At 52.1% G+C, this 23,350-nt stretch overlaps 4 protein-coding genes across 11 annotated transcripts; all 4 read left to right on the top strand.

The window, feature by feature from the left end:
* Nucleotides 1-1,831: 1,831 nt before the first annotated feature.
* SMIM40 (small integral membrane protein 40) lies at nucleotides 1,832-2,097 on the top strand (the record flags this gene model as incomplete). The annotated part of the gene is made up of 1 exon (XM_081140070.1): nucleotides 1,832-2,097. The coding sequence occupies one exon, from the start codon at nucleotides 1,832-1,834 to the stop codon at nucleotides 2,069-2,071; it is 240 nt and encodes a 79-aa protein (XP_080996196.1). The 3' UTR covers nucleotides 2,072-2,097.
* Nucleotides 2,098-3,852: 1,755 nt separating this feature from the next.
* On the top strand, nucleotides 3,853-8,296 carry DAXX (death domain associated protein). 8 transcript variants are annotated; one of them, XM_081139570.1, is made up of 8 exons: nucleotides 3,853-4,025; nucleotides 4,948-5,171; nucleotides 5,324-6,155; nucleotides 6,281-6,495; nucleotides 6,650-6,845; nucleotides 7,007-7,481; nucleotides 7,624-7,846; nucleotides 8,051-8,296. In XM_081139570.1, the coding sequence occupies exons 2-8, from the start codon at nucleotides 4,965-4,967 to the stop codon at nucleotides 8,108-8,110; spliced, it is 2,208 nt and encodes a 735-aa protein (XP_080995696.1). In that variant the 5' UTR covers nucleotides 3,853-4,025; nucleotides 4,948-4,964; the 3' UTR covers nucleotides 8,111-8,296. The 8 variants fall into 8 exon arrangements, with proteins under 8 accessions (XP_080995696.1, XP_080995695.1, XP_080995699.1 ...); XM_081139569.1 differs by having other exon boundaries at nucleotides 3,859-4,025; nucleotides 4,913-5,171; XM_081139573.1 differs by having other exon boundaries at nucleotides 3,939-3,994.
* A 611-nt stretch (nucleotides 8,297-8,907) lies between these two features.
* On the top strand, nucleotides 8,908-12,207 carry ZBTB22 (zinc finger and BTB domain containing 22). Its single transcript, XM_081140451.1, has 2 exons — nucleotides 8,908-8,965; nucleotides 9,661-12,207. Exon 2 carries the CDS (start codon nucleotides 9,727-9,729, stop codon nucleotides 11,626-11,628), a length of 1,902 nt encoding a protein of 633 aa, XP_080996577.1. The 5' UTR covers nucleotides 8,908-8,965; nucleotides 9,661-9,726; the 3' UTR covers nucleotides 11,629-12,207.
* Nucleotides 12,208-12,312: 105 nt separating this feature from the next.
* TAPBP (TAP binding protein) lies at nucleotides 12,313-23,198 on the top strand. Its single transcript, XM_081140452.1, has 8 exons — nucleotides 12,313-12,603; nucleotides 12,749-12,919; nucleotides 13,129-13,389; nucleotides 18,785-19,183; nucleotides 19,569-19,907; nucleotides 19,985-20,074; nucleotides 20,184-20,221; nucleotides 22,164-23,198. Exons 1-8 carry the CDS (start codon nucleotides 12,567-12,569, stop codon nucleotides 22,173-22,175), a joined length of 1,347 nt encoding a protein of 448 aa, XP_080996578.1. The 5' UTR covers nucleotides 12,313-12,566; the 3' UTR covers nucleotides 22,176-23,198.
* The last annotated feature ends 152 nt before the right edge of the window (nucleotides 23,199-23,350 follow it).

Genomic DNA, 23,350 nt, shown 5'->3' with positions numbered 1-23,350 from the left:
ATTTTGGGTCTGTTTTTAATAAGAGCTATCTTAATCTAATGGTCTCTTTAATTAATTTAACACAACTAATAAATGATTAGTTTGGATCTTTATCTAGTTTTTTCAGACCTATAATGTGAATTCCTGTGGTGGCAGCAAAGGATAATATGAGTTGGCTCTGAACAAAATTGTGACATCCTTTGTATTGTTTAGGGTCAACAAAATCTACCCAAGTTGACCCTATCAAGGTCAAAATGAAGTTTAGGTAAGAGACTCTAAAGGCTCCAGGTATGAAGTCCACTACCACATGCCGCTTCCTTGGCTGTCCACACCACCGCCACTTATCCTGGGAGCCCCAGGACTCCACAGGGGCCTCGTTTTCCCTCATGGACCTTCAGCTCAGTGCCTGGGGAACAGGATTCAGAAAAAGCCTTCAACTCTTGCTCTAAGACAACATTTCCCACCAGCAACTCAGACCAAGATCTCCCACGGAAAAATCTCACTCTTCCTTATTATTGCTGGTAATTCCCAATCATACACTCTCACCCTGCTGACCAATCACGGTCTTTCTTTCTTCTTCTTTTTTTATTATTTTTTATTTATAAACCTCACCTTGGGCTCCTGCACCTCTTGTTCCCATTTGTCTCAGTTAAGAGAGTCTCACCTTGGCAGGCCAGTGTGGCTCAGTTGGTTGAACATGGTCCCATGCACCAAAAGGTTCAATTCCCAGTCAGGGCACATGCCTGGGTTGTGGGTTCAATTCCCAGTAGGGAGTATGCAGGAGGCAGCTGAACCATGTTTCTCTCATCAATGTTTCTATCCCTCTCTTTTCCTCTCTCTCTAAAAATCAATAAAAACGTATTTTTTATTTTTTTTTAAAAAGAGTCCCACCCAGGCTCGCTGTCCCTCCCAGGAGCATGCCCGTGCCTTTCCCTTCCTCTTCTCCTTCCCTACAAACATACGTCTTCTAAACTCTAAGGGACCCTCAAGGGTTGCAACCAGGGGACAATGGGCAGCAGCAGCTCATCCCAGGCTAACCCCCTGAACCGGTCCCCAAGGCCCCCTTTTCTCTGACTTACCAGTGAGCCAACACAGCCCTGTATAGGCTCATTTCTTTCCTATAACATTTCTAGGGAGCCAAAGTAGCCCAGCCTAGGCTCTCCTGTTTCTACTTTTAACCTAAGCCCTTCCTGTTCCACTGTCCCCAGCTTTAATAAACATACTCTCAAAAAAGAGTCCCACCCCACTCCTGACCACCCATTGTTAAGCTGAAATGGACTTTAGATTTTTAAAAATTACTTTAAATGTGGAATAAAAACTACAAAAAGTTGAGTTCTCTCAGTAGGACTTTATTATTTTTTTTTAATATATCTTTATTGATTTCAGAGAGAGGAAGGGAGAGAGAGAGAGAGAGAAACATCAATGATGAAAGGTCGTCATTGGTCGGCTGCCTCCTGCACGCCCCCTACTGGGGATCGAGCCCCGCATCCCAGCCATGTGCCCTGACCCGGAATCGAGCCTCGATCTCCTGGATCCTAGGTCGGTGCTCACCTGCTGAGCCATGCCCCGCCAGGCAGACTTTAGATTCTTGACTGCAGCAGTTCCCAGTAGCATACCAGATCATTCACGTTGCATTGCATGATTGATTATATGATTGTTGCAAAGGCTCAGAGGCTCTACTTTCCTGTCTCCCTGCCTCCCTGCCTCCCTCCCTCTCTCTCTCTCTGGAATTAGGGTCATGCCAGGCAGGTGCAGGACTTGAAGCCGCCATGCCCCTTAATCCTGGCATTGCTGAGCCAGGGCTTCCATCTCCGCCTCCCAGACCCAGTTAGCTGTCAGACTGTAGGTTAGGATGGCAGAGGAGGGTGATGTGGGCGGGGAGGATGTGTTCCTGGCTTTTGCCCAGGGCCCTTCTCCTCCCAGGGGTCCCCTCCGTCGGGCCTTAGACAAGGCCTTCTTTATATTCCTGGTCCTCTTTCTGACACTACTGATGCTGGAGGCTCTTTATAAGCTCCTGTGGCTGCTACCATGGGCAAAGTTTGGGGACTGGCTCCTGGGAACACCTTGGAATGAGGAGGAGCTGGAATTGTGACCACCTTCTCTACAAACATCCTCTTACCCTGCCAAGGAGGTGAGAGGGGAGATGGGGGGTGGGTGGGACTCTTGGGGGCTGTGGAGGGGACACTTGGGTAGCTTAGAGCAGGTGTCTAAAATTTCTGTACCTATGCTCCAGTAAACAATTTTTGAAAAAATTTGTACTCCTCACATATTTTTAAGTAAATATCTAAAAATTTTGTAATAAATTGAAATTGTTTCAAGGATGTAATTCCCAGCATATTGAAAATATTCACATTTTAAAATAAAACAATTAAATCATCCTTTTGAATGTCCAGGAGAATTGAAATATCAGTGACTTGATATCTACTATCATCCATTAAAAAATACTTAGCAATTGGGAATCATTCTTTTTCTTCTTTCTCTCTTTTCTCCTTGAACTCCTACTACCAATCCACTTCCCCAGAGTCAATTTTATGCTTTTATGCTGGAAAGTCTCAGATTAATAATATTTTTCTTTCTTGTGACCAAGACTCTAGTTTTTAAAAAAAATTTCTTCAGGGTTATCATGACAATTATGATGACAGTAGGACGGATCAAATAGCATGAAGAGTGTACACATTTTTGTCCGGAAAGAAGCGGTGTGGGATTCTTAGTGGAAGGGGGGTTTGAGGGTCCGGGCTCCGAGGCCTTGGCGATGTTGGGACTTCTGCGGTCCTAGAAAGTGACAAGATGCCCGCGCCCGCGCCCGCGGAACGCGCGGGTGGGGAGGCGGGGGGCTCAGCGCTGGAGCCGCCCGGCCTTTCGGGTTGCCCCGCAAGCTCACCTTTGGACCGACCCTCGCCCGAGTCCCTCCGGCCTCCCTAGCACTGGGCGAGGTGGGGTACGGTGAGGCGGGCGTCAAAGTCGGTTTCTTCTCCCTTCGATCTTTCCTCAGCTCTCCCGGAGGAAAAGGAGACCAGACCCGAGGTGTTTTCCGAGGCCGCTTTCGCCGTCCGGCCCTCACTGCGGCAATTCGCGCAGATTCCCGGGAGCCCCGCCCCATGTCGCCAGTCCTTAGGCCCGGAGCTCCCGGGCCAGCACCGCTGAGTCCTCACCGCCGCGCCTCGGAGGCCCCTCCAAGGAATGGACGGAGAAACACCTAAGTCCCACTTAGTTGGTTGGCCAGTAGTTCTGTGATGAAGCTTGAAAAGCAAATCAACAGCAATAGCAGTAATAATAACAACACATTGTTTAGCGCGTTGTGATCATTTGTGTGCACGTGTTTTGATTTCACGATTGGGAGACGTAGTCACCGAAATGTAAAAGTAACGAGGGAGCCGGCAGCCCATGGAAGGGAAGGGGCAGGAGCCGTCGATGAAGACGCGGGATCAGGCAGCCGGCGGGTACGGAAGCAGCTCGGGAGGGCCTGTCGAGAGCCCACCGGAAGGCAGAGGTTTTATTCCCTCATAAAGACCCCGGCCCTTCGGTGCACCTGGGGCAGCCTTGGAGGGCCCCCCCGGGGACCGGGTTCCGCTGCCCCGCCCCTATTTGGAAAGGTGGCTCAGTCCTGCCCGCACGCGGCTCTCGGGCGGTTGGGCGGCCGCAGGAAGTTTCTGATTGGCGGAGTCGCAGAAGCCCTGGGTGAAAAGAGCTCCACTGGCGGCGCCGTGGAGTCCGGGCAGAGTCAACGGCGTACGGCAAAATGGCGGCCCGCAGGTGATTAGGGACTCGCCGCGGGGATAAGTACCACCCCCAGGTCAGGCGGAAGGGAGCCTCTTACTATGTAGGCGGCACTGGAGGCGCTCGGGGGTCGGGCTTACCGTCACTTCCGGCCACAGGAGGACTGGGTTCCGTACGACAATATGGCCGCACTTAGGTGCTTGTAGGCGGAAACTCTGCGGCTTCCGGTCCAGACTAGGCCCTGCGGTGGGAGGGGGAGGGAAAGAGGAGGGAACCCTGCGAGCTTCCGACATCCGCGGTGAGGGTCGCCTCGAGAGGCCGTTTCTGAGGTGCGGGCTGGACCGTACGGGGATCGAAGGCGGGAGCGGGAATGTCGAGGGAGAGGTACTGGGGAGTCTAGGGCGCTAAGTCTGAGGGGCAGGCTGTGGTACTCTACCTCCTATCCCTGAAGGGGAATGGGGCGGGCGGGGGCTGAACTGGGGGAGGGGGACTTGGCGGGAAGCTCATCTTGGGGAAGGGGCCAGACATAGGGTTGGGATCCGAGAGGAATCGGGAGAACCCAGTGCGGGGCTCACAGTCGGTTACAGGTCACACAGAGAGAATGGGGAAAATTAGGGTGGGGTGAGAGGGAGGGGACTTGAGGTGAGATACCTCCAACCTAACTCCCGGGTTTGAGACTCTCAGGGGTGGAATACGGAGATAATGCAGAAAGGGGAATGTATTGTTGGGAGGAAATCCTCTTCGCTTCAGAGTCTAGGAGTTGGGGTGATCCTTCAGGATGGGGTGAAGGTGTGAATTTGACGTGTTTGAGAGCAAACGAGGGAAAACATGTGAGGTGGTGCTGACAGGGGTGTAGTTTCAGTGCCTGTGCGAGGGGGATGTCAGTGAAATCTGGAGTGCACTGTGGGAAGTGGTCCAGGGGCTGGGAGGAAAGATCAACTTGCCAACTAGGAGAAATACTGAGGAAACACAACTGAAAGACCGGATGTAATATGAGGGGTGGAGCTGAGGGTGAGGACTTGACGTTTCAAGTGCCTTGGGACTCCCTAGTAGGGGCCCAGAAAACATGGTACTAATCCTTGCTGAAGATAGGCAGTGAGGACATTGTTGGGCAGGGCTGGGTATTACTGAAACCCAAGACGAATGGAAAATGTGTGAGATGAAGGAATGGGGCTATGCTGAACGGGGCTCTTTCTAAGGCCCCATCCCCTTCCAGCAGGAATTACGAAATTTCTAACATTCCTCCCTCAGGGGGACTTGATTCCCCCATGGACACCGATAACAGCATCATTGTGCTGGATGATGATGACGAAGATGAAGCAGCTGTTCTGCCAGGGCCCTCCCACCCACCCCCCAATCGGGCCTCACCCCAGGCAGAGGCCCCTGGCTCCTCTCAGCCCCATGAGGCCAGAGGGAACAGTAGTTCTGGTGGCAAGAAATGCTACAAGTTGGAGAATGAAAAGCTGTTTGAACAGGTGAGCTTTAGGGGAGAAGATTCTTGTACCCCAGGGAGAGGGGTGGCTGACTGGCTCTCTGTACTTTCTTTCCCACTAATCCCACCTTGCCTTCTTTCTCTCAACCCCCTCCCTTGTCTCTTCCCCCTCCCGTCTTCCCCTAAACCCTCCAGTTCCTTGAACTGTGTAAGGCGCAGACAGCAGACCACCCTGATGTGGTCCCATTCCTCTATAAACGGCAGCAGCGTGCCCACTCTCTGTTTTTGGCCTCAGCGGAGTTCTGCAACATCCTCTCTCGAATCCTGTCTCGGGCCCAGAGCCGACCAGCTAAGCTCTATGTGTACATTAATGAGCTCTGCACTGTTCTCAAAGCTCACTCAGCCAAGAAAAAACTGAACCTGGCCCCTGCTGCGACCACCTCTAGTGAGCCTTCTGGGAGTAACCCTCCCGCAGACCCCTCCTCAGATCCCACAAATGCCGAGACCACTAGCTCTGAGGCCTCAAGGACCCGTGGTTCCCGGCGGCAGATCCAGCACTTGGAGCAACTGTTAGCACTCTATGTGGCAGAGATTCGGCGGCTGCAGGAAAAGGAGTTGGATCTCAAAGAATTGGATGACCCAGACTCCACATACCTGCAGGAGGCAAGGTTGAAGCGGAAGCTGATCCGCCTCTTTGGGCGGCTTTGTGAGCTGAAAGAGTGCTCTTCACTGACAGGCCGAGTCATAGAGCAGCGCATTCCCTACCGTGGCACCCGCTACCCAGAGGTTAATAGGTGCATTGAGCGGCTCATCAACAAGCCAGGGCTTGATGCCTTCCCTGACTATGGAGATGTGCTGCAGGCCGTGGAGAAGGCAGCTGCTCGGCACAGCCTTGGCCTCCCCCGACAGCAGCTCCAGCTCATGGCTCAAGATGCCTTCCGAGATGTGGGCATAAGGTTACAGGAGCGACGCCACCTTGATCTCATCTACAACTTTGGCTGTCACCTCACAGATGACTATAGGCCAGGTAGGGATTAGTGAGATGCCCATCAGTAACCCTTATATGTCAGGTGTGTGGTAGAGAGGGCATCTCTCTAGTCCCTTCTTCTAGGGTTTGGGCTGAATACTCTGACTTTATATCTTCCCACATAGGCATTGACCCTGCACTGTCTGATCCCGATCTGGCCCGGCGCCTGCGGGAAAACCGGAGCTTGGCTATGAGCCGGCTGGATGAAGTCATCTCCAAATATGCGATGATGCAAGAGAAGAGTGAGGAAGGAGAGAGACAGAAGAGGAAAGCCCGGCTCCCCCAAGCCACCTGTTCCCATTCTCCAGATCCCCCCAAAGCCTCCTTGGATTCTGGTGAGGTGTGGAAGGGATACACCCTTTAGAGAAACCCTGTTCTTCCCCTGCACTGGCCATCGGGAGTCCAGGGTTACTGATGGGGGAGTTTGCAGAAGGAACACAGACCCAGATGCTCTGGGGCAAGGGATTTCTTAGAGAAACTCCTTTGTCCCCCAGGGCCCTAGTGGAATGACATCCCAGGAACACCCTACCTCCTCCAAGGCTGAAACAGATGATGAAGAAGATGAGGAAAGTGATGAAGAGGAGGAGGAGGAGGAGGAAGAGGAAGAGGAGGCTACAGATTCTGAAGAGGAGGACCTGGAACCCATACAAGAAGGTCAGGAGGAGGAGGAAGAGGAAGAGGAAGAAGCAGGTATGTCCAGGAAAGTCTTTTCGTGTGACAGCTCCCTCTACTCTTGGGCATGAGCCACCTGTTTGATACCCTTGCCTTCCTCCTCTTAAGCCTAGTGTCTTCTTGGCAGTATTCTTTCTCCTAGTCCTCATGCTACCCCTCCCCTCTTTTCTCTTTTCCAGGTAAGGATGGAGACAAGAGCCCCATGTCCCCACCACAGATCTCTACTGAAAAGAACTTGGATCCTAGCAATGGGATAAATAGGTCTTCAGGGGACAAATACAACAAAGGACTCATAGTGTCACCATCTTCACTGTCAGAAGAGCCCCTGGCACCCTCCAGTATAGATGCTGAAAGCAATGAAGAATACCTCGAAGAGTTGCCCCTGGAGAAAGAGAGCCCTGTGTCTCAGGTCTTTGAGCTAGAGATTGAAGCCTTGACTGTGGATACCACCCCTTCCCCTGAGGAGGGGGACATTTCCTCTTCCAGGAAGCAACCAGAGGACACCCTCACCACTGTCTTGGAGAATGGAGCAGCCATGGTCACCTCCACTTCCTTCAATGGAGGTGTCTCTCCTCACACCTGGGGAGATTCTAGTCCCCCCTGCAAGAAATTTCGGAAGGAGAGGCAAACAGGAGCAGGGCCTTTAGGAAACAGGTAAGAACAGGGAGGAAGAGGGAAGCCAAGGAGGGATTGCAGGGGGCTTTCCAAGAGGATTATTGAGGAACTGAGTCTGCTGGGAGAGACTGACACTCCCCCTCCAGCCCCAGGCTCCCTGTTTTTATGTTTTTGTCCCTAGGTACGTGGAAGGGCAAAGGGAAGTACATGAGCTGACTAGGAAGAAGATATGTACCGTGCCCAGTCCACCTTCCCCCGTGACTTCCATGGCCCCAGTTGCTGATTCCTCAACAAGGGTGGACTCTCCTAGCCATGGCCTAGTGACCAGCTCCCTCTGTAGCCCATCTCCAGCGCAGTTGGCCCTAACCCCCCAGTTACAACCCTCCCAGCCTGGTACTTACAAGGTAAGAGAGGGAGGCTGTTTTTCCTGACTTCATTCTCTTTCAGTGTCTGTTCATTTTCAGGTGTTCCCTCTGAATATTGCACTCACCACATCCTCTGTCTCCCTTTTTCCTACCCCACTTTTTAATCTTTGATAAGTCCTTCCCTCTGTTTCTCCTCCCCCTATATTCCAGACCTCTCTGACTCTGTCTCTCACTCCCTTGCAGATGAGTGTGGCCACACAGTGCGATCCAGAGGAGATCATCGAGCTCTCAGACTCTGATTAGCTGCCTCCCCACCACTTCCCGACTCAAATGTTTGGGGATAGTATTTGGAGGATGGTGGGAAGCAGATGACCGAGGAAGGGATGGACTGAGCTAATCCCCTTTTGGTGGTGTTTCTTTTTAAAAAAACACACCACAAAAACAAGTTTTACACAAAACAATAAACAATAAAGTTCTTTTCTTATTGTATCCCTTTCTTTTCTTTGTTCTCTGGCTCAGGGTTAGCCCGGCCCCGGGGTAGCCCTGGATCTATCCTTTCCAGCCTGCGCTTAGCCCCGCTCTCCTAGAGTTTCCTTGCCTTCAAGTTTTAACCTTGCCCTTTGCCAGGCACTAAAAAAATTGTGCTTCAGCTCTACTTTCCCACTTGGAGCGGTAGGAGTAAAAAGGCCAATCAGGGGCCGACTCAAGGTTATTTGGCCAATCCAGGCCCGGAGGAGCGGGGCGGGGCTTCAGGGGGACTGTCAGAAGCTGGGAGGCTAAGGCGATTAGATCCCGCAAACCCGCCAATGGCCACAGCTCCGAGGCCAAGACCCATTGCCAATGGGAAGAGGCAGGCCTACAGAATTAAAGGAGAATGAGTGCTTCAGCAAAACCAAGTTCAGAGCCCAGCGGCGGAAGAGACCTGGTACCTTTAAGGTGGAATGAAACAGCTGTGTTTTAAAGAAGTGACCGAGTCGGCCGAGTATTGCCCAGCGGCACGGGCGGGGTGCCGGCCTGTGCCTTTAAAGTCGGAGGGGCAGGAGGCGGAGCGGAGGCGGAGGGCGGAGGGAGTCGGCGCAAGATGGCGGCGGGAGGGGCTCAGGCTGCGGCTCTGGCGGCCGAGTGAGGGGCGGGGGGGGCCCGGGGGCGCGCGGCCCGGTAAGCGGTGACGCGCGGGGTTGGGGGGCACCTTCCGGGTGGGAGAGGAGGTCGAGGTAGCTCTTGGGGCGGAGCAGGCGGGGGCGGGGTCCGGTCCGGCGTGGGCGGAGGTAGGCAAGGGGCGGAGCCTAAAAGGCCACAGGGGTGGTTCTTGAAAAGGGCGGGGCCGAAGGGGCCTGAGGGCGGGTCTTGACGGGGGGGGGGAGTGTGGCGCGAGGCTAGAGTTGAGCGCGGGGGGGCGGGGGGGCGTCAAAAGGGGCGTGACCCTCGAAAGAGCCCGTGGCGTAGCCTAAAGGGAACGTGGGGGAGACGGTGGTTTTCAGTAACGGAGCAGACCTGCCCCCTCCCAAGAAAAGGGCGCAAAACATCAAAAAGGTAAATTTTGGAAAGTCAGGCTCTCTGGCAAATGAGAAATTCCAATGGGAGCTACCCCATTCCCAAAGAGTACCTATTTCTCTAACCTCCAAGGAAAGCACAACTGAGTTTGCTGGCAGTGCCACTTGCTGGCTGTGACCATGAATCATCTTAGTATTTCTTAGCCTCAGTTTCCTCACCTATCAAGTGGGGTTGAGAGGAATATCTACTTCACAGTGTTGTGGGGAGTTACTCAAGTAATGGGCATGAACATGTTTTAAACTGTAAAGGACTGTTTCATTATGAGATGTTATCATTCTTCTCTTTTTTTCTTTCCAGAGACCCCCCCCCCCAGCCGCCCTCCTTCCCTTGTTCCTGTGGCTGGGGGGGTACCCTCCCTCCACACCATGGAGCCATCTCCTTTGTCTCCAAGTGGGGCAGCACTCCCCCTGCCTCTGTCTCTGGCCCCACCCCCACTGCCCCTGCCTGCAGCTGCAGTGGTACATGTGTCCTTCCCGGAGGTAACCAGTGCCCTTCTGGAGTCCCTCAATCAGCAGCGGCTACAGGGCCAGCTCTGCGATGTGTCCATCCGAGTGCAGGGCCGGGAGTTCAGGGCTCATCGTGCTGTCCTGGCTGCCTCCTCTCCTTACTTTCACGACCAGGTCCTACTCAAGGGCATGACTTCCATCTCACTGCCCAGTGTTATGGACCCAGGTGCCTTCGAGACTGTTCTCGCTTCAGCTTACACTGGTCGCCTCAGTATGGCTGCTGCTGACATTGTCAACTTCCTCACAGTGGGTTCTGTACTCCAAATGTGGCACATTGTGGATAAATGCACTGAACTGCTTCGAGAAGGCCGGACCTCGGCCACCACCATCACTACTGCTGTAGCCACCTCCGTCACTGTCCCTGGTGCTGGAGTCCCATCAGGGAGTGGGGGCAGTGTAGCCTCGGCCACAATGGGCTCTGTGCGCTCCCATGCCTCCAGTCGGGCCAGTGAGAATCAATCCCCTAGCAGCAGCAACTACTTCAGCCCCCGAGAGTCCACTGACTTCTCATCTTCCTCCCAAGAGGCATTTGCAGCTCCTGCAGTGGGCAGCGGGGAGCACCGTGGAGGTGGCCCTGTATTCCCAGCCCCTGTGGTTGGCAGTGGGGGTGCTACCTCTGGGAAGCTGCTCCTGGAGGCAGATGAGCTGTGTGATGACGGTGGAGATGGGAGGGGTGCGGTGGTTTCTGGGGCTGGGCTCCGACGGCCTACCTATGCACCTCCCAGTGCCATGCCACAGAAACACTGGATATATGTAAAGCGGGGTGGAAACTGCCCAACAGCAGCACCCCTTGTTCCCCAAGACCAAGATCTGGAAGAGGATGAGGAGGAGGAAGATCTGGTTTTGACCTGTGAGGATGATGAAGATGAAGAGCTAGGGAGTGGGTCCGGGGTTCCAGCAAGGGGAGGACCCGAGGCTACCCTTAGCATAAGTGATGTCCGGACCCTGACTGAGCCTCCAGGCAAGGGAGAGGAGCAGGTCAATTTCTGTGAGTCCTCCAATGACTTTGGCCCCTATGAGGGTGGGGGTCCTGGAGCAGGGCTTGATGATTCCGGGGGGCCGGCCCCTTCCTCCTATGCCCCCTCCCACCCACCACGGCCCCTGCTTCCTGTGGATGTGCAGGGTAACCAGATCCTAGTCTTCCCATCATCTGCGTCCTCCTCACAGGGTCCAGGCCAGCAGCCAGGGAGCCAAGCTGAACACGGGGCTGTGACTCTAGGGGGCTCATCCACAGGAGGGCTGGGTGTCCCAGGTGGTGCTGGTGGGACCCCTGGAGGGACAGGCAGCGGGGATGGGAATAAGATCTTTCTGTGCCACTGCGGGAAGGCCTTCTCCCACAAGAGCATGCGAGACCGTCACGTGAACATGCACCTCAACCTGCGGCCCTTTGACTGCCCCGTGTGCAACAAAAAGTTCAAGATGAAGCACCACCTGACGGAGCACATGAAGACACACACAGGCCTCAAGCCCTATGAGTGTGGCGTCTGTGCCAAGAAGTTCATGTGGCGGGACAGCTTCATGCGCCACCGAGGACATTGTGAGCGCCGGCACCGCCTGGGTGGAGGTGGGACTGCGGCTGTATCTGGACCTGGGGGGCACATAGGGCCAGCCTTGCCACCCCAGAGAGAGTCCCCTGGGGTGGGCGGGGGCAACATCGAGGAGGCTAGTGGGGCCACGCCCCCGTCAGGCCGACGGGTCTGGTCCCCACCCGGCGTTCAGAAAGTGGAGATGGGCTTCAGTGGAGGTGGAGGAGCAAACTAAAGGGGCAGGCTACGGGGAGGGGGGTGGTAGTTTTCAGGTAAGAGGAAATAGGGAGCACGAGCCAGGGGCGCCGTGGCCTCCCAGGTGATCTCCCACTACAGTTACTGTCTTCCTTATCTCTATGGACTTGTATATATTATGGAGGGGGAACCATATGGCGCCACCCCCCCCCCCAATCCACTCGGTCCTCCCCCGAAGCATCCCGAAACTAAGCCCTTCCTTTCGCTCGGGGTACACTGAAGCCCCAGTTCCAGAATATGGCGCATATGGGGGGGGGGTGAGGGCAGCTGTTGAGCATCCTGGAGTCACAGGGTCAAGGGTCAGGTGATTGTAGTCTGTATCTGAAGTCTGTGTTTGTGTTGTGAGGACCAGGCCTTGAAGCCCCATCCTTATCCTAGAACCCTCCCCCAAGAATGTGCCCCTTATATTTACCCTAATCCTTCCTCCCCTACCTTGGGGTCCCCTCTATTCTCATTGGGGAGGGAGTGGAGACAGGGAGGGAGGAAGTCGTAGGAGTACAAGGTTTTTATTTTAAATCTTATTTTTTTTAAACGGTGATTAAAATATTTATTGGTTTCACTTGGCCTCTCACAACCCCTATGTGTTTGCTGGGGACCCGGCCCAGGTGGGGGAAGGCGGAGGAATGGTTCTCGAAGTGGATTCTCCGGGTCGGAGCGGGAGGAGGAGCCCAGGTTGGGCAGAGCGCTGGGACTCGGGCGCGCCGGGTCGTTCGGGAGGCGGGGCGCGGCCTGCAGAGGACCCCCGCGGGACCTGGGGAGGACGGTCCGGCATCCCTACCCCCAGTGAAGGAAGCACCTGCCTCCCACGCCCTCACCTACCCGGGGCGGGGATTTCCGCCGCCCCTCCTGCTTTCGTTTCGAAGAAAGTGAAAGTGAAAGGGGAAGAGGAGGCTTCGGGGCTGAGGAGGTCGCGGCACCATGAAGCCCTTGTCTCTACTCCTCGCTGTGGCTTTGGGTGAGCGAACCCCGCAACTCTGCCCTGGAACCCAACGGGGGGAAGCGGAGGAAGGTGACCCCGCCACGTGCCCGACGCGTGGGTGGTGGTGGGAGGCCGGGTCCCCCGACTTCCGAGCCGCCCCTCAGTCGCGCGTCTCCCGCAGGCTTGGTGACCGCAGCGTCGGCGGGCCCCGCGGTGATCGAGTGCTGGCTGGTGGAGGACGCCGGCGGGGGCCGTTTGGCCAAGAGACCCGCTGCTCTGCTGCTGCGCCAGGGTCCGGGGGGACCACCGCCCCGGCCCGACCTCGACCCCGAGCTCTACCTTAAAGTACACGGTGAGTCTTCCCGGACTCGCCTCCAACTGTACCCCGCACCGAAACCCCCTCCCCCTTAGGTCGCCTCGAGCCTCGGTTTCCTCCTTTGTAAATAAGTCTGGATTGCTTCAGGATCTCTCCCTGCCGGGTAGCTGTGCGTTTGAAATGTCGCGGACGCTGCCCACCACTTGCCGAGCGGCGAGCACATCTGCTCTCCCTCCGCCCCACAGACCCCGCCGGCGCCCTCCAGGCGGCGCTGCGGCGGTACCCCGGGAGCGCCCCCGCCCCGCACTGCGAGATGAGCCGCTACGTCCCGCTCCCCGCCTCGGCGCGTTGGGCCAGGGGCCTGACCCCGGAGCCGAGTTGCCCGCGGGCCCTGGACGGGGCTTGGCTCATGGTCAGCATATCCAGCCGGGTTGTCAGCCTCTCCAGCCTCCTGCGACCACAGTCCGAGTCTCTGCCGGAGCCTGCGCTCGTCACCATGGCAACAGGTAGCTGGGGCGGGGACGCGGAGCTAAAAGGGTGGATTCTAAGGGTGTAGATCAGCCTGCGACTGCTGTGGGGACTTGAGGGGGTCATTTCCCCAATCCGAGCTCAGTTTCCTTATTTGTAAAGCCAGTGGCTCTGGAGAGAGGTGGGGTTTCCAGACCTTGAGAAAGTTGTAAGGCAACGCGGTTGAGAGGGCCCCAGAGCAGAAACTTTTCCCTCCTCTCCTCCCAGATCTGTATCTTGCTAGGCACCTCCACCTTTGTGGTCCACCCTGTGTCAAAAACCTGCCTTAGAGTCCCACCCGTGCCCACATCCGCCCACATCCAGTACTGTGGCCATCAGCAAAGTGAAGGCTCCTGCCTGCGCTCCAGCGCATTGACCTTCCTGACAACCCCTTTCCAGCGGCGTTTGGGGGATGCACTGACGCTGTGGTCACCAAATGGTGTGCTCGAGTGGGCGGGAGGGACGCGGCGGGGAACCAGATGATTCCTATTGCAAGCAGTTCCCACTGCTTATTGCATCGGACCACTTGGTTTGAGGCCCAAGTCGGGTTCTTCGCTGGGGCTTGAGATGGAGCAGGCGGGTAAAGCAAGAATAGGGAAGACCTGACCGGGCTACATGGGCGCTCACCCTGCTTGCAGCGGAGGGGGGAGGATATGATAGAGTCCTCAGCTTCCCTTAGTTTTGTGCGATTTTATGTTAACACTGCCTGACCGGGGGTCAACCCCAACCTAGCTCTGCAACTTCCCTTCCGCTGTACCTCCTCCCTGCCACCCACCTCATTGAGAATCACCCGCAGGACCAGGGAAGCAACGGACTCAGCACAACTCCACTCTTGCTCCCCACACCCCACCTCTGGGCAGGGGCAGAAGCAAACTGCCCTTGGGTACAGTGGCTCTCTCCAGTGTGGAGGAGTATCTCCCAGAGCTACTGGCTTCACTGGAGTGGGGCGAGAATGCCCTTTTCCCTCAGGGTTTAACAACTAAAATGTGGATGCTGTGTCCCACCTGCCTTTCCGTTGTTGTGGCTATCAAGGGAGCTCCTTTTACTAATTCACTGATTCAATAAACAGTTATTAGTACCAAGGACAAATTAGGGCCCAGTAGTTTGTCCAGGCTGCAAATAAGAATCCTCATGGGAGTTTCTAAAATACACTGTAATCACTCCCTAACCTTCGTGGCTCGGTTGGTTGGAATGCTGTCCTGCGCACCAGGAGGTGGCGGATTGGGTTCCTGGTGCGGCACAGACCCAGGTTTTGGATCAATCCCCAGGGTGCTGGAGCAAGTGCAGGGGTGAGGGCTGTGTGTGGGGGGGAAGAGATACATGTCTCTCTCAAATCAATTTTTAAAAAAGATAAAATATACTGAAACCTGAGTCCCACTCCTGGCAAATTACATCAGAATCTCTGGGATGGCCCTGGGCCCCATAAGGGTCACAAAAGTGATATAATGTAGATTCTGTTTCGGGAAAGTTCTTGGCAGAGTTGTCATGGATAATTGTAGAGTTGAGAGTCACTTGGGCCCTGAAAGAAGTGCAGCCCTGGGAATGCCTGGTCTTTGCATCTCACAGACCATTGGGGGGAGAAACTAGTTGCTGTGCTGTCTTCCTTTGCAAGCATTTCTGCTTGATTAGGGATTTAAGGAAATGAAATTTGTTTGTTTTTAAAATAATTTTATTGATTTTTAGAGAGAGAGGAAGGGAGAAGGGGAGAGAGAATCCATGTGAAAGTGAAATACCTCCTGGGGCAGGGGAATCGAGCCACGGTTGGGGGGGGCATCTCACTCACAACCCTTTGCTGACTAGATGATGCCCAACTAACTGAGCCATACCAACCAGGGAGAAATTTGTTTTAAAAATTGAACCTTTCCAGGGACACAGATCATTGGCAGTTTTGCTAATATACATTATTTCTTATCAAATATTTAAAAATGTTTGTTGACACCCTGGCCAGTGTGGCTCATTTGTCCCTACACCAAAAGATGGAGGGTTCAATTCCGGTCAGGGCACATATCCAGGTTGTGGGTTTGATCTTTGGTCAGGGCCTGTGTGATTGATGTTTCTCTCTCTCTCCCTCTCTCACAAGTCAATTAAAAGAAAAAGTTAAAATGTTTGTTGACAAATATATTTTATTAGTATACATTGAATGATATTTAATTCTCATTCTTTTAAAACATTGTTATGGAAAATCTAAAAGATACACAACAGTAGAGAGAATAGTATGATGAACCCCCACATACCCATCACTTACTTGTACAGTTATTAAACTTCTTTATTTTTATTTTTGGTTAATCCTCACCCGAGGATATTTTTTCCCATTGCTGGGGGAGAGAGAGAAAGAGAGAGAGAAACATCGATGTGAGAGAGACACGTCAACTGGTATGTGCCATTGACTGGGAATCAAACCCGAAACACTTCGGTGTGTGGATTGACACTCTAATTGCTGAGGCCAGGGCAACAGTTTTGCCTCTTAAATCCCTCCCCCCCCCCCCGAGTTTTAAATGCTTCCTCATTGTGTCATTTCCCTTGTTTCTTTTCCTCCGTATTTCTTATAACTTGGTAGTTACATCTAGAGGGTTGATTAGATTTGATTGTAAGTTTTTTTGTAATGCTTTGTACAAGTTATTTTTTTCTTTTTTTTTAAGGCCATTTATTTTTTTATTGATTTCAGAGAGAGGAAGGGAGAGAAAGAGAAAGATTGATGATGAGAATCATCAACCAACCGACTGCCTCCTGCACACTCCCTACTGGGGACTCAGCCTGCAACATGGGCACATGCCCTGACTGGGAATCGAACCGGGACCTCCAGGTTCATGGGTCAATGCTCAACCACTGAGCCATACTGGCCAGGCACCTTTTTTTAAAAAAAAACAGAAAAGCAAAAACCTATACAAACTGCAAAAACAGAAATTTTCTTACTGTTCTGGCCCTGCTGTATTTACACTTGTAGTTTTACAGAGACCAATTTGTGGGCTGCAGAGCTAAAATTGCTTCAATAACCCATACTAAAGAGCAGTGTTAGATTAGGGGTTAAACTGTGAAATCTCTCTTTTGTTAATTAATTAATATTGATTTTCTAAAGAGGAAGGGAGGGAGAGAGAGAAACATTGATTTGTTGTTCCACTTATCTATGTATCATTGGTTGATTCTTGTATGTGCCCTGACGGGATCAAACCCGAAACCTTGGCATATGGGGATGATTCTCTGATCAACTGAGCTACCTGGCCAAGGCAGGTTTTGTTATTAATCCTGTGGGTTGTTTTTAACAATTCAAAAGTATGTTTCTGGATTTTGATAAACTAAGTGACATCTTCTACTTTTTTTACTCTATTGAACAAAAACAATCTCATGAGGTTAAGAGAAGTTTAACCTTGTAGGCCTCAGAAGCTAGGATTGAAAATCACCTACAGATAATCACAAGAGAAAGAATATGACTTTTACCTGGAGGACCCAGACATTTCTGGGAGGAAGTTGCAGTGAAAATGACCTGAGGGACATGGAGTATTTAGATATCTGGGAGGAAATGGGGAGGGACATTGGAAACTGAAGGAACCTTATGACCAAAGCAAAGAAATTCCCAATGATTAGATTTTCTACTAGTGACAAGAAAGGGATTCTATGTGGCTGGTTCTTGGGGCGCAAGAGAAGCCTAGAAAGGTAGATAGAGGATTGAATTATCAAGTACCCTGAAAGCTGGGCTTCATAGGTGATAGTGAGCCATCACAAGTTTGTGCGTGTGTGTGCACCATTTTTCCAAAGAGCCTGTTATTTCACTTGATTCTTACCAAAGGTAAGCAAGGGTCAGGTCACTGGACTAATGAGGAAAATACAGATGAGCCGATTTTCCCAAGATACCCAGTTCATGATGATAGTAATGGAAATATTTAACAGCTAACATTGATTGAACATTTTCTGTATGCCAGGTCCTGTTCTAAGCACTTTATAGGCATAATCTCACTTATTCATCTCAGCAGCCATAGGAACTACAGATGATGTTATCCCTATGTCACAGATGAAGAAGTCTGAGACACAGCAATTAGGTGACTTACACACAGCTTGTAAGAAGCAGGGCTAGAAATTGAACCTGGGCCATCTAGCTCCAGCCTATGCCTGTTGGTTTCCAAGGTAGCTGGGATTTTTAAACAGGCAAGTGACTGGATCAGACTTGTGGCCACACTGGCTATAGTGCAGAGGATGAATTGAAGGAGAGAAAGACTGAGGATAGAGAGACCAGAGAGGAAGCTATTTTAATTGTCCAAAAGTATGTTGATGAGAACTTGAGTTAGAAACAGATGTGAGATCTTTTGGGGAGGTGGAACTAGGGCCTGATGGGGACAGCACATAGCATATTATATTTGGCAATTTGCTCATCTGTCTCCCTTATTAAACTGGAAGCAATTTGAGGGCAAGGACTACCCGTTTTATTCACCAGTCTGTTCTCACCTTGAACATCCTAGCTGCTCAATAAATATTAGTTGAATGAATGAGAGGAAGGAGTCTTGTGACTCCAAGTGTTGATCATTCATAAGGCACAGGCAGGGAGATGGGCATTGGAGCAGGGTGGGGAATGTTGCAGAGATGCTGTTGTGTTGGGCTGTTAAGCCTGGCAAATGGTTAGAGGTAATCACAGCAAATACATCTGTAGACTTACTGTGTTCCAGGCACTGTGCTAAGTGCCTTTCATATGTAGGCATATTTGTTATCCAGAATCAGGAACTGAATAAATCTGGGTAGCAAGGGGGATTAAATAATTTAACCTCCTGTACAAACCCCATGAAGTAGGTTCTAGCATCATCATTATTATCTTTATTTAGGAGATTAGGAAGCAGAGCCATGGAAAAGTGAATAACTGGCCCAAGAACTCTTAAATAGCTTGAGAGTTGGGATTAACCAGGGTAGCCACTTAATCAGCACAGCTGCCTGAGTAGAGCATAGAATAGAGGTCCTGTGTTCAGGTGTAGGCTAGAACCAGAACCTTCCAGTCAGCAAACACTCTGTATAGCACCATAGGATCAATAGTCATGAGTCATCATTGTCTTGACCAAGAAGGGCCTGGGTCCATCGAGACTGGACTGGCTTAGGCTGTCAGAAGTGCGCTCAGATCTCTGTCCCCTCTACTCAGGTGGGCTGTACTCGGAGCAGCCTGCAAGGCTATACTTACTCCCTGCCCCTACTCCCCTCTAGACCTCTCTGCTCACCCTCAGCCACCCTGGGTACCACCCAGTCCCAGAGCAAAGGCGATTTGCAGGGAGGGCTGGGAGATGGTGTCTGAGAAAAGGAGGTGTCTTCTGAGGGGCAGGTAAATTGGAGTTGAGTCCTCCTCTAACTCCATTTCTCTAGTGTTTCCTCCTTTCCCTCCCTCATGCCTCTCCCACTCCCTCCTCTCCCCATCTTCTCCAGCTGTGCTGACTGTCGTCACCCACACCCCTACCACTCGAGCCCGACTGGGACAGGATGCTCTGCTGGACTTGAGCTTTGCCTACATGCCTCCCACCCCAGAGGCCACTGCATCTCTGGCCCCAGGTCCCCCTCCCTTTGGGCTGGAGTGGAGACACCAGCACCAGGGTAAGGGGCACCTGCTCCTGGCTGCAACTCCTGGGCTAAGTGGGCAAATCCCAGCTGCCCGAGATGGGGCAGTGGCATTTGCTGCTTGGGATGATAATGAGCCATGGGGTCCATGGACTGGAAATGGAACCCTCTGGCTACCTGCAGTGCGGCCCTCGCAGGAGGGCGCCTATATGGCTACCATACACCTGTCATACCTGCAAGGGCAGGTCGCTCTGGAGCTTGCTGTGCAGAGTGAGTTGGGGTCCCCATGGGTAGAGGGTGGGTACTGGGATTATGGGGACACCGTGATAGGGGGTGGGATGGTGGAGAAGAGGATGCTGGGGGAGAGGGGGAGATATATTGAGGTCACTGGGAGCCAGAGAGGTAATGGGTGGAGGGTCCCTGGGAATCTGACGGGCTTTGGGATGAAGGTTCCCAAATCTGAGGGAATAGGGGTTCCTGAGAACCAGGGCTTTGACATGAGAAATCGTGTGATGCACCAATGGGGAGCAGTGGGTTTACCATCCTGGGAGAAAAACCCCAGACTCCCCCTTAGTTTTGGGGAAGCTAGAGAGCAAACTGAGGGAGAACAATGTAGATTGACTCACCCCATACTCCTTTCCTATTCTCATCCCAGAGCCCCCCAAAGTGTCCCTGACACCAGCACCTCTTGTATGGGCTGCCCCTGGGGAGGCACCCCCAGAATTGATCTGCCTTGTGTCCCACTTCTACCCCTCTGTGGGCCTGGAGGTGGAGTGGGAGCTCCGAGGCCCAGAGGGCACCTTTCAGGAGGCCAAGGGGCACAGGTGGCTCTCAGCGCTGCGCCACCACTCGGATGGCTCTGTCAGCCTCTCAGGGCACCTGCAGCCAGCCCCGGTCACCTCTTCCCAGCATGGGGCACGCTATGTCTGTCGAGTCCACCATCCCAGCCTGCCCACCTTGGGACGCAGCGCTGAAGTCACCTTGGAGGTGGCAGGTAAGAGCCTAGGGGATCGAGAAGGGGTGGGGTGCCTTGGAAAGGTACTTGGAGCTCACTCTCACTTCTCCTGCCAGGTCTCTCTGGACCCTCCCTGGAGGATGGCATAGGCCTCTTCCTGTCTGCATTTCTGCTCCTAGGACTCCTCAAGGCACTGGGCTGGGCAGGTGAGTGTGAGCCGCCACTGGAAGTCATTCCCTGCTTACTGCCAGAAGCCTCACACCCATCCTCTGCCTTACCGCTCTGCCATCCCACCCCTTCTCCATCTCTCCACAGCTGTCTACCTGCGTACTTCCAAGGAGTCAAAGGAGAAGGTAACCACTCCACCTTTGCCTGATTTTCCCTCATTTCATCTGCTTCCCCCAACTCCTCACCCACGGAGGGAGGCTGCTGGCATGGAGGGCAGAGCCTGGAATTCACACAGACCTGGGCTTGAAGTCCTGAACAGGCTATTTAACCTACACCTCAGTTTCCTTGGGTGTAGGGATAAAAATAATAACTTAGGCAATGCTGTGCAATAGAAATATAATGCAAGCCACATATGTAAATTTAAATAATCTAGCCCTGGCCAGTTTGGCTTAGTGGTTAGAGCGTCAGCCCGCAGGCTGAAGGAACTCGGGTTTGATTTGGGCCAAGGGTACGTACCTCAGTTGTAGGCTCAAACACGGTTGGGTTTATAAGAAAAGAGTAAGAGAAAATTAAGTCAACTTTGCTCTAGCCAGTTTGGCTCAGTGGTTGAAGCGTTGGCCTGCAGACTGAAGGGTCCAGGGTTCGATTCCAGCTAAAGGCATGTACCTCAGTTGCAGGCTTGGCCCATCAGGGCGCATGTGGGAGGCAACCAATCGATGTGTCTCTCACATTGATGTCTTTCTCTCTCTCTCCCCCTTCCACTCTCTCTGAAAAAGCAATGGAAAAAATATCCTCTGGTGAGGATTGAAAATAAACAATCAATCTAGTAGTAATATTAACAGGTGTTGATGTAAAAACTGTTCAAACCTGTAGAGAATTTTTTAAAAATCTTAAAACAAATTTTTAGAAAAATTTAGATCATGGGTGGGAAATGTCCCCACGAAGTTATTTGGTCTGGTCCTGCCAAGGCAAACCCAGGCAGGACTCGAAATTCAATAAATCTGAGAGCTTTTTTCATAGCTAATTTTTAAGTTGATAATTTTGTAGGGCCCTCAAATGATGTCATATTCAAATGGCCCTTGGCAGAAAAAAGATTCCCTACCAGATTTAGAGAGAGAGAGATGGAGAGAGCAAGGAAACATCAATTTGTTGTTCCACTTATTTATGCATTCATTGGTTGATTTTTGTATGTGCCCTGACCAGAGATCAAACCTGCAACTTTGGCAAATCAGGACTATACTATAACCAACTGAGTTACCCAGCCAGGGCCACAGAGAATTTTTATGAGTTTATTTGAACCAAACTGACAATTGTCAGGAAGCAAGATCTCAAATGCTCCTCAAAATGAGAGTGTGCAGCTTCTTTTATGCATTTGGAATTAAGGAGGGAACATAAGGATTACATGAAGGTAATAAAAAACAAGGCAGGGATGGGATTACAGGATAGTTTACAAGATTATGTGCTTTCTTGAGGGTGGTTATTATTTCAAAGGTGTGTTAACCTAGATTCACAAAAGCAATAGACAGGCTGGCTTAAGGCAAATATGACTTTTACTAAAGAAGTTATATGCCTGTGACGTGACTACCTACCATGACCCGCCCAGTTAGGAATTCATGATTAGGTCACCCTGTGAGGCTGCTTTCCTGAGGATCTCTTTTTCATCCAGAAAGGTAAAAAGAAACAGGTAAAATTTTTAATAATACACTTATTTCATCTGATACATCCAAGATATTATCATTATAACATATAATCAGTATAAGAAATTTAAGTGTTTTTCTCTGTCCTAAGTCTTCAAAAACAGTTGTTTATTTTAAACTGTCAGCAAATATCAATTCAGACTAGCTACATTTCACATGCTCAATGGACTTGGATGGTGGCTACTGCACTGGACAGTGGAGCCTTCAGAAGGCTGTTGGGAGGATTAAAGGAGATAGTGCATCCCCTTTGGAAGATGCAGGAGCAAAAGCACTTGGCACAGTGTCTGCCAGGCAGAAAACAGATGTTAGCTCCATTTTTCTCCCACCCTCTGTGTCCATGATGGTTTCTTTATCTCTGGGTCAATGATGAGCACTTCACTTGGATTTCTAAAACCTCAAATTCCTCACCTCATTTTTACTTCTTTTCCAGAAAGCACAGTGAGGGCACTCGCCACCATCCTGGGGAAGCCACCATCATCTGTCACGTGCTCCTTTCAGTCTCTCCACTGAGTGGCTGGAATGCTTTTTTTACAGACACAAATCGATGGCATTCACCTTCTTAGAGCTCTAGGGCAGTGGTTCCCAAAATTTTTGGTCTCAAGACCTCTTAAAAATCATCAAGGACTCTAAAGAGCTTTTTGCTCGTGTGGGTTATAAGCTATAGACATTTATCATACTAGAACTTAAAGCTGAGGAAAGTTTAAACAGAATACCCAAGCACATTCCATCAGTAGCGAGGGCAATGTAAATACACATCTTGTAGCTTCTGGAAAACTTCACAGTACATATTTGAGAGAATGAGAGTGAAAAAGGCAAATCACATTATGAAAATAGTTTTTTAACTTTGTGTATCATGTGAAATAGTCTCAGGGACCTCTGGGACAGGGCCCACACTTCGAGAACCTGTGTTCTAGAGCCCAAATCCATTCTTTTTGTCCCTGGCACATGCCTTTCCCGCTAGAGCCACTGCTTATCTCTTCAACCGCACCTGGTACCCTCCAGCCCCTCTCTCAAGGCTCGTCACACCGAGGGCTATTCCTTCCCTCCTCCGCTCCCCACCCCCTCGACCCAGAGCTTTGTTCCCTGGGATGCAGACCAGGTCAGTCCCCTGGGACCGCCGCGTGCCCCCTTTGTGCCCCCTTTGTGCCCTTCACCACGGTGCACTGAAGTCGTCGTGACAGCCCGTCTTCCCTCCCGGGCTCAGCTCCCTGAAAGCAAGAACAAGTCTGTCCACTGCTGTATCCCCCGCGCTGGCCCTGGGCGTGGCGCCCGCTGCGGGGCGCTCGGTGAAAGATAGTATAGTGTTTTTCTTTTCTACTAAGTATTCAAAAACAGATGGTGGGTCAGATAACTACTCGACGGAGGAGGCGGCGGCTCGACTCGGGAACCTCCGAGGGGCTAGGCGGAAGGGGGTCTAATCGGGTGGAATAAAGTGTTCGGTGCCAAAGGAATGGCTTCCAATCACCTCTGGTCCTTTCCAGTTACCCCGACCTCGTCGCGACGCCCACCCCCCCTGCCAAACAGTTTCGGTTCGGGCGCCACTACCGGCCGACCGGACCCCCAAGCGGCAGGCTTTCCGGGGTGACCCTGGGAGCGGAGGTCCGGCCTCCGGCGCCG

Source organism: Miniopterus schreibersii (assembly GCF_964146895.1).
Source record: "Miniopterus schreibersii genome assembly, chromosome: 6".
NCBI lineage: Eukaryota > Metazoa > Chordata > Mammalia > Chiroptera > Miniopteridae > Miniopterus > Miniopterus schreibersii.
This window is presented reverse-complemented; position numbering and strand designations above follow the sequence as displayed.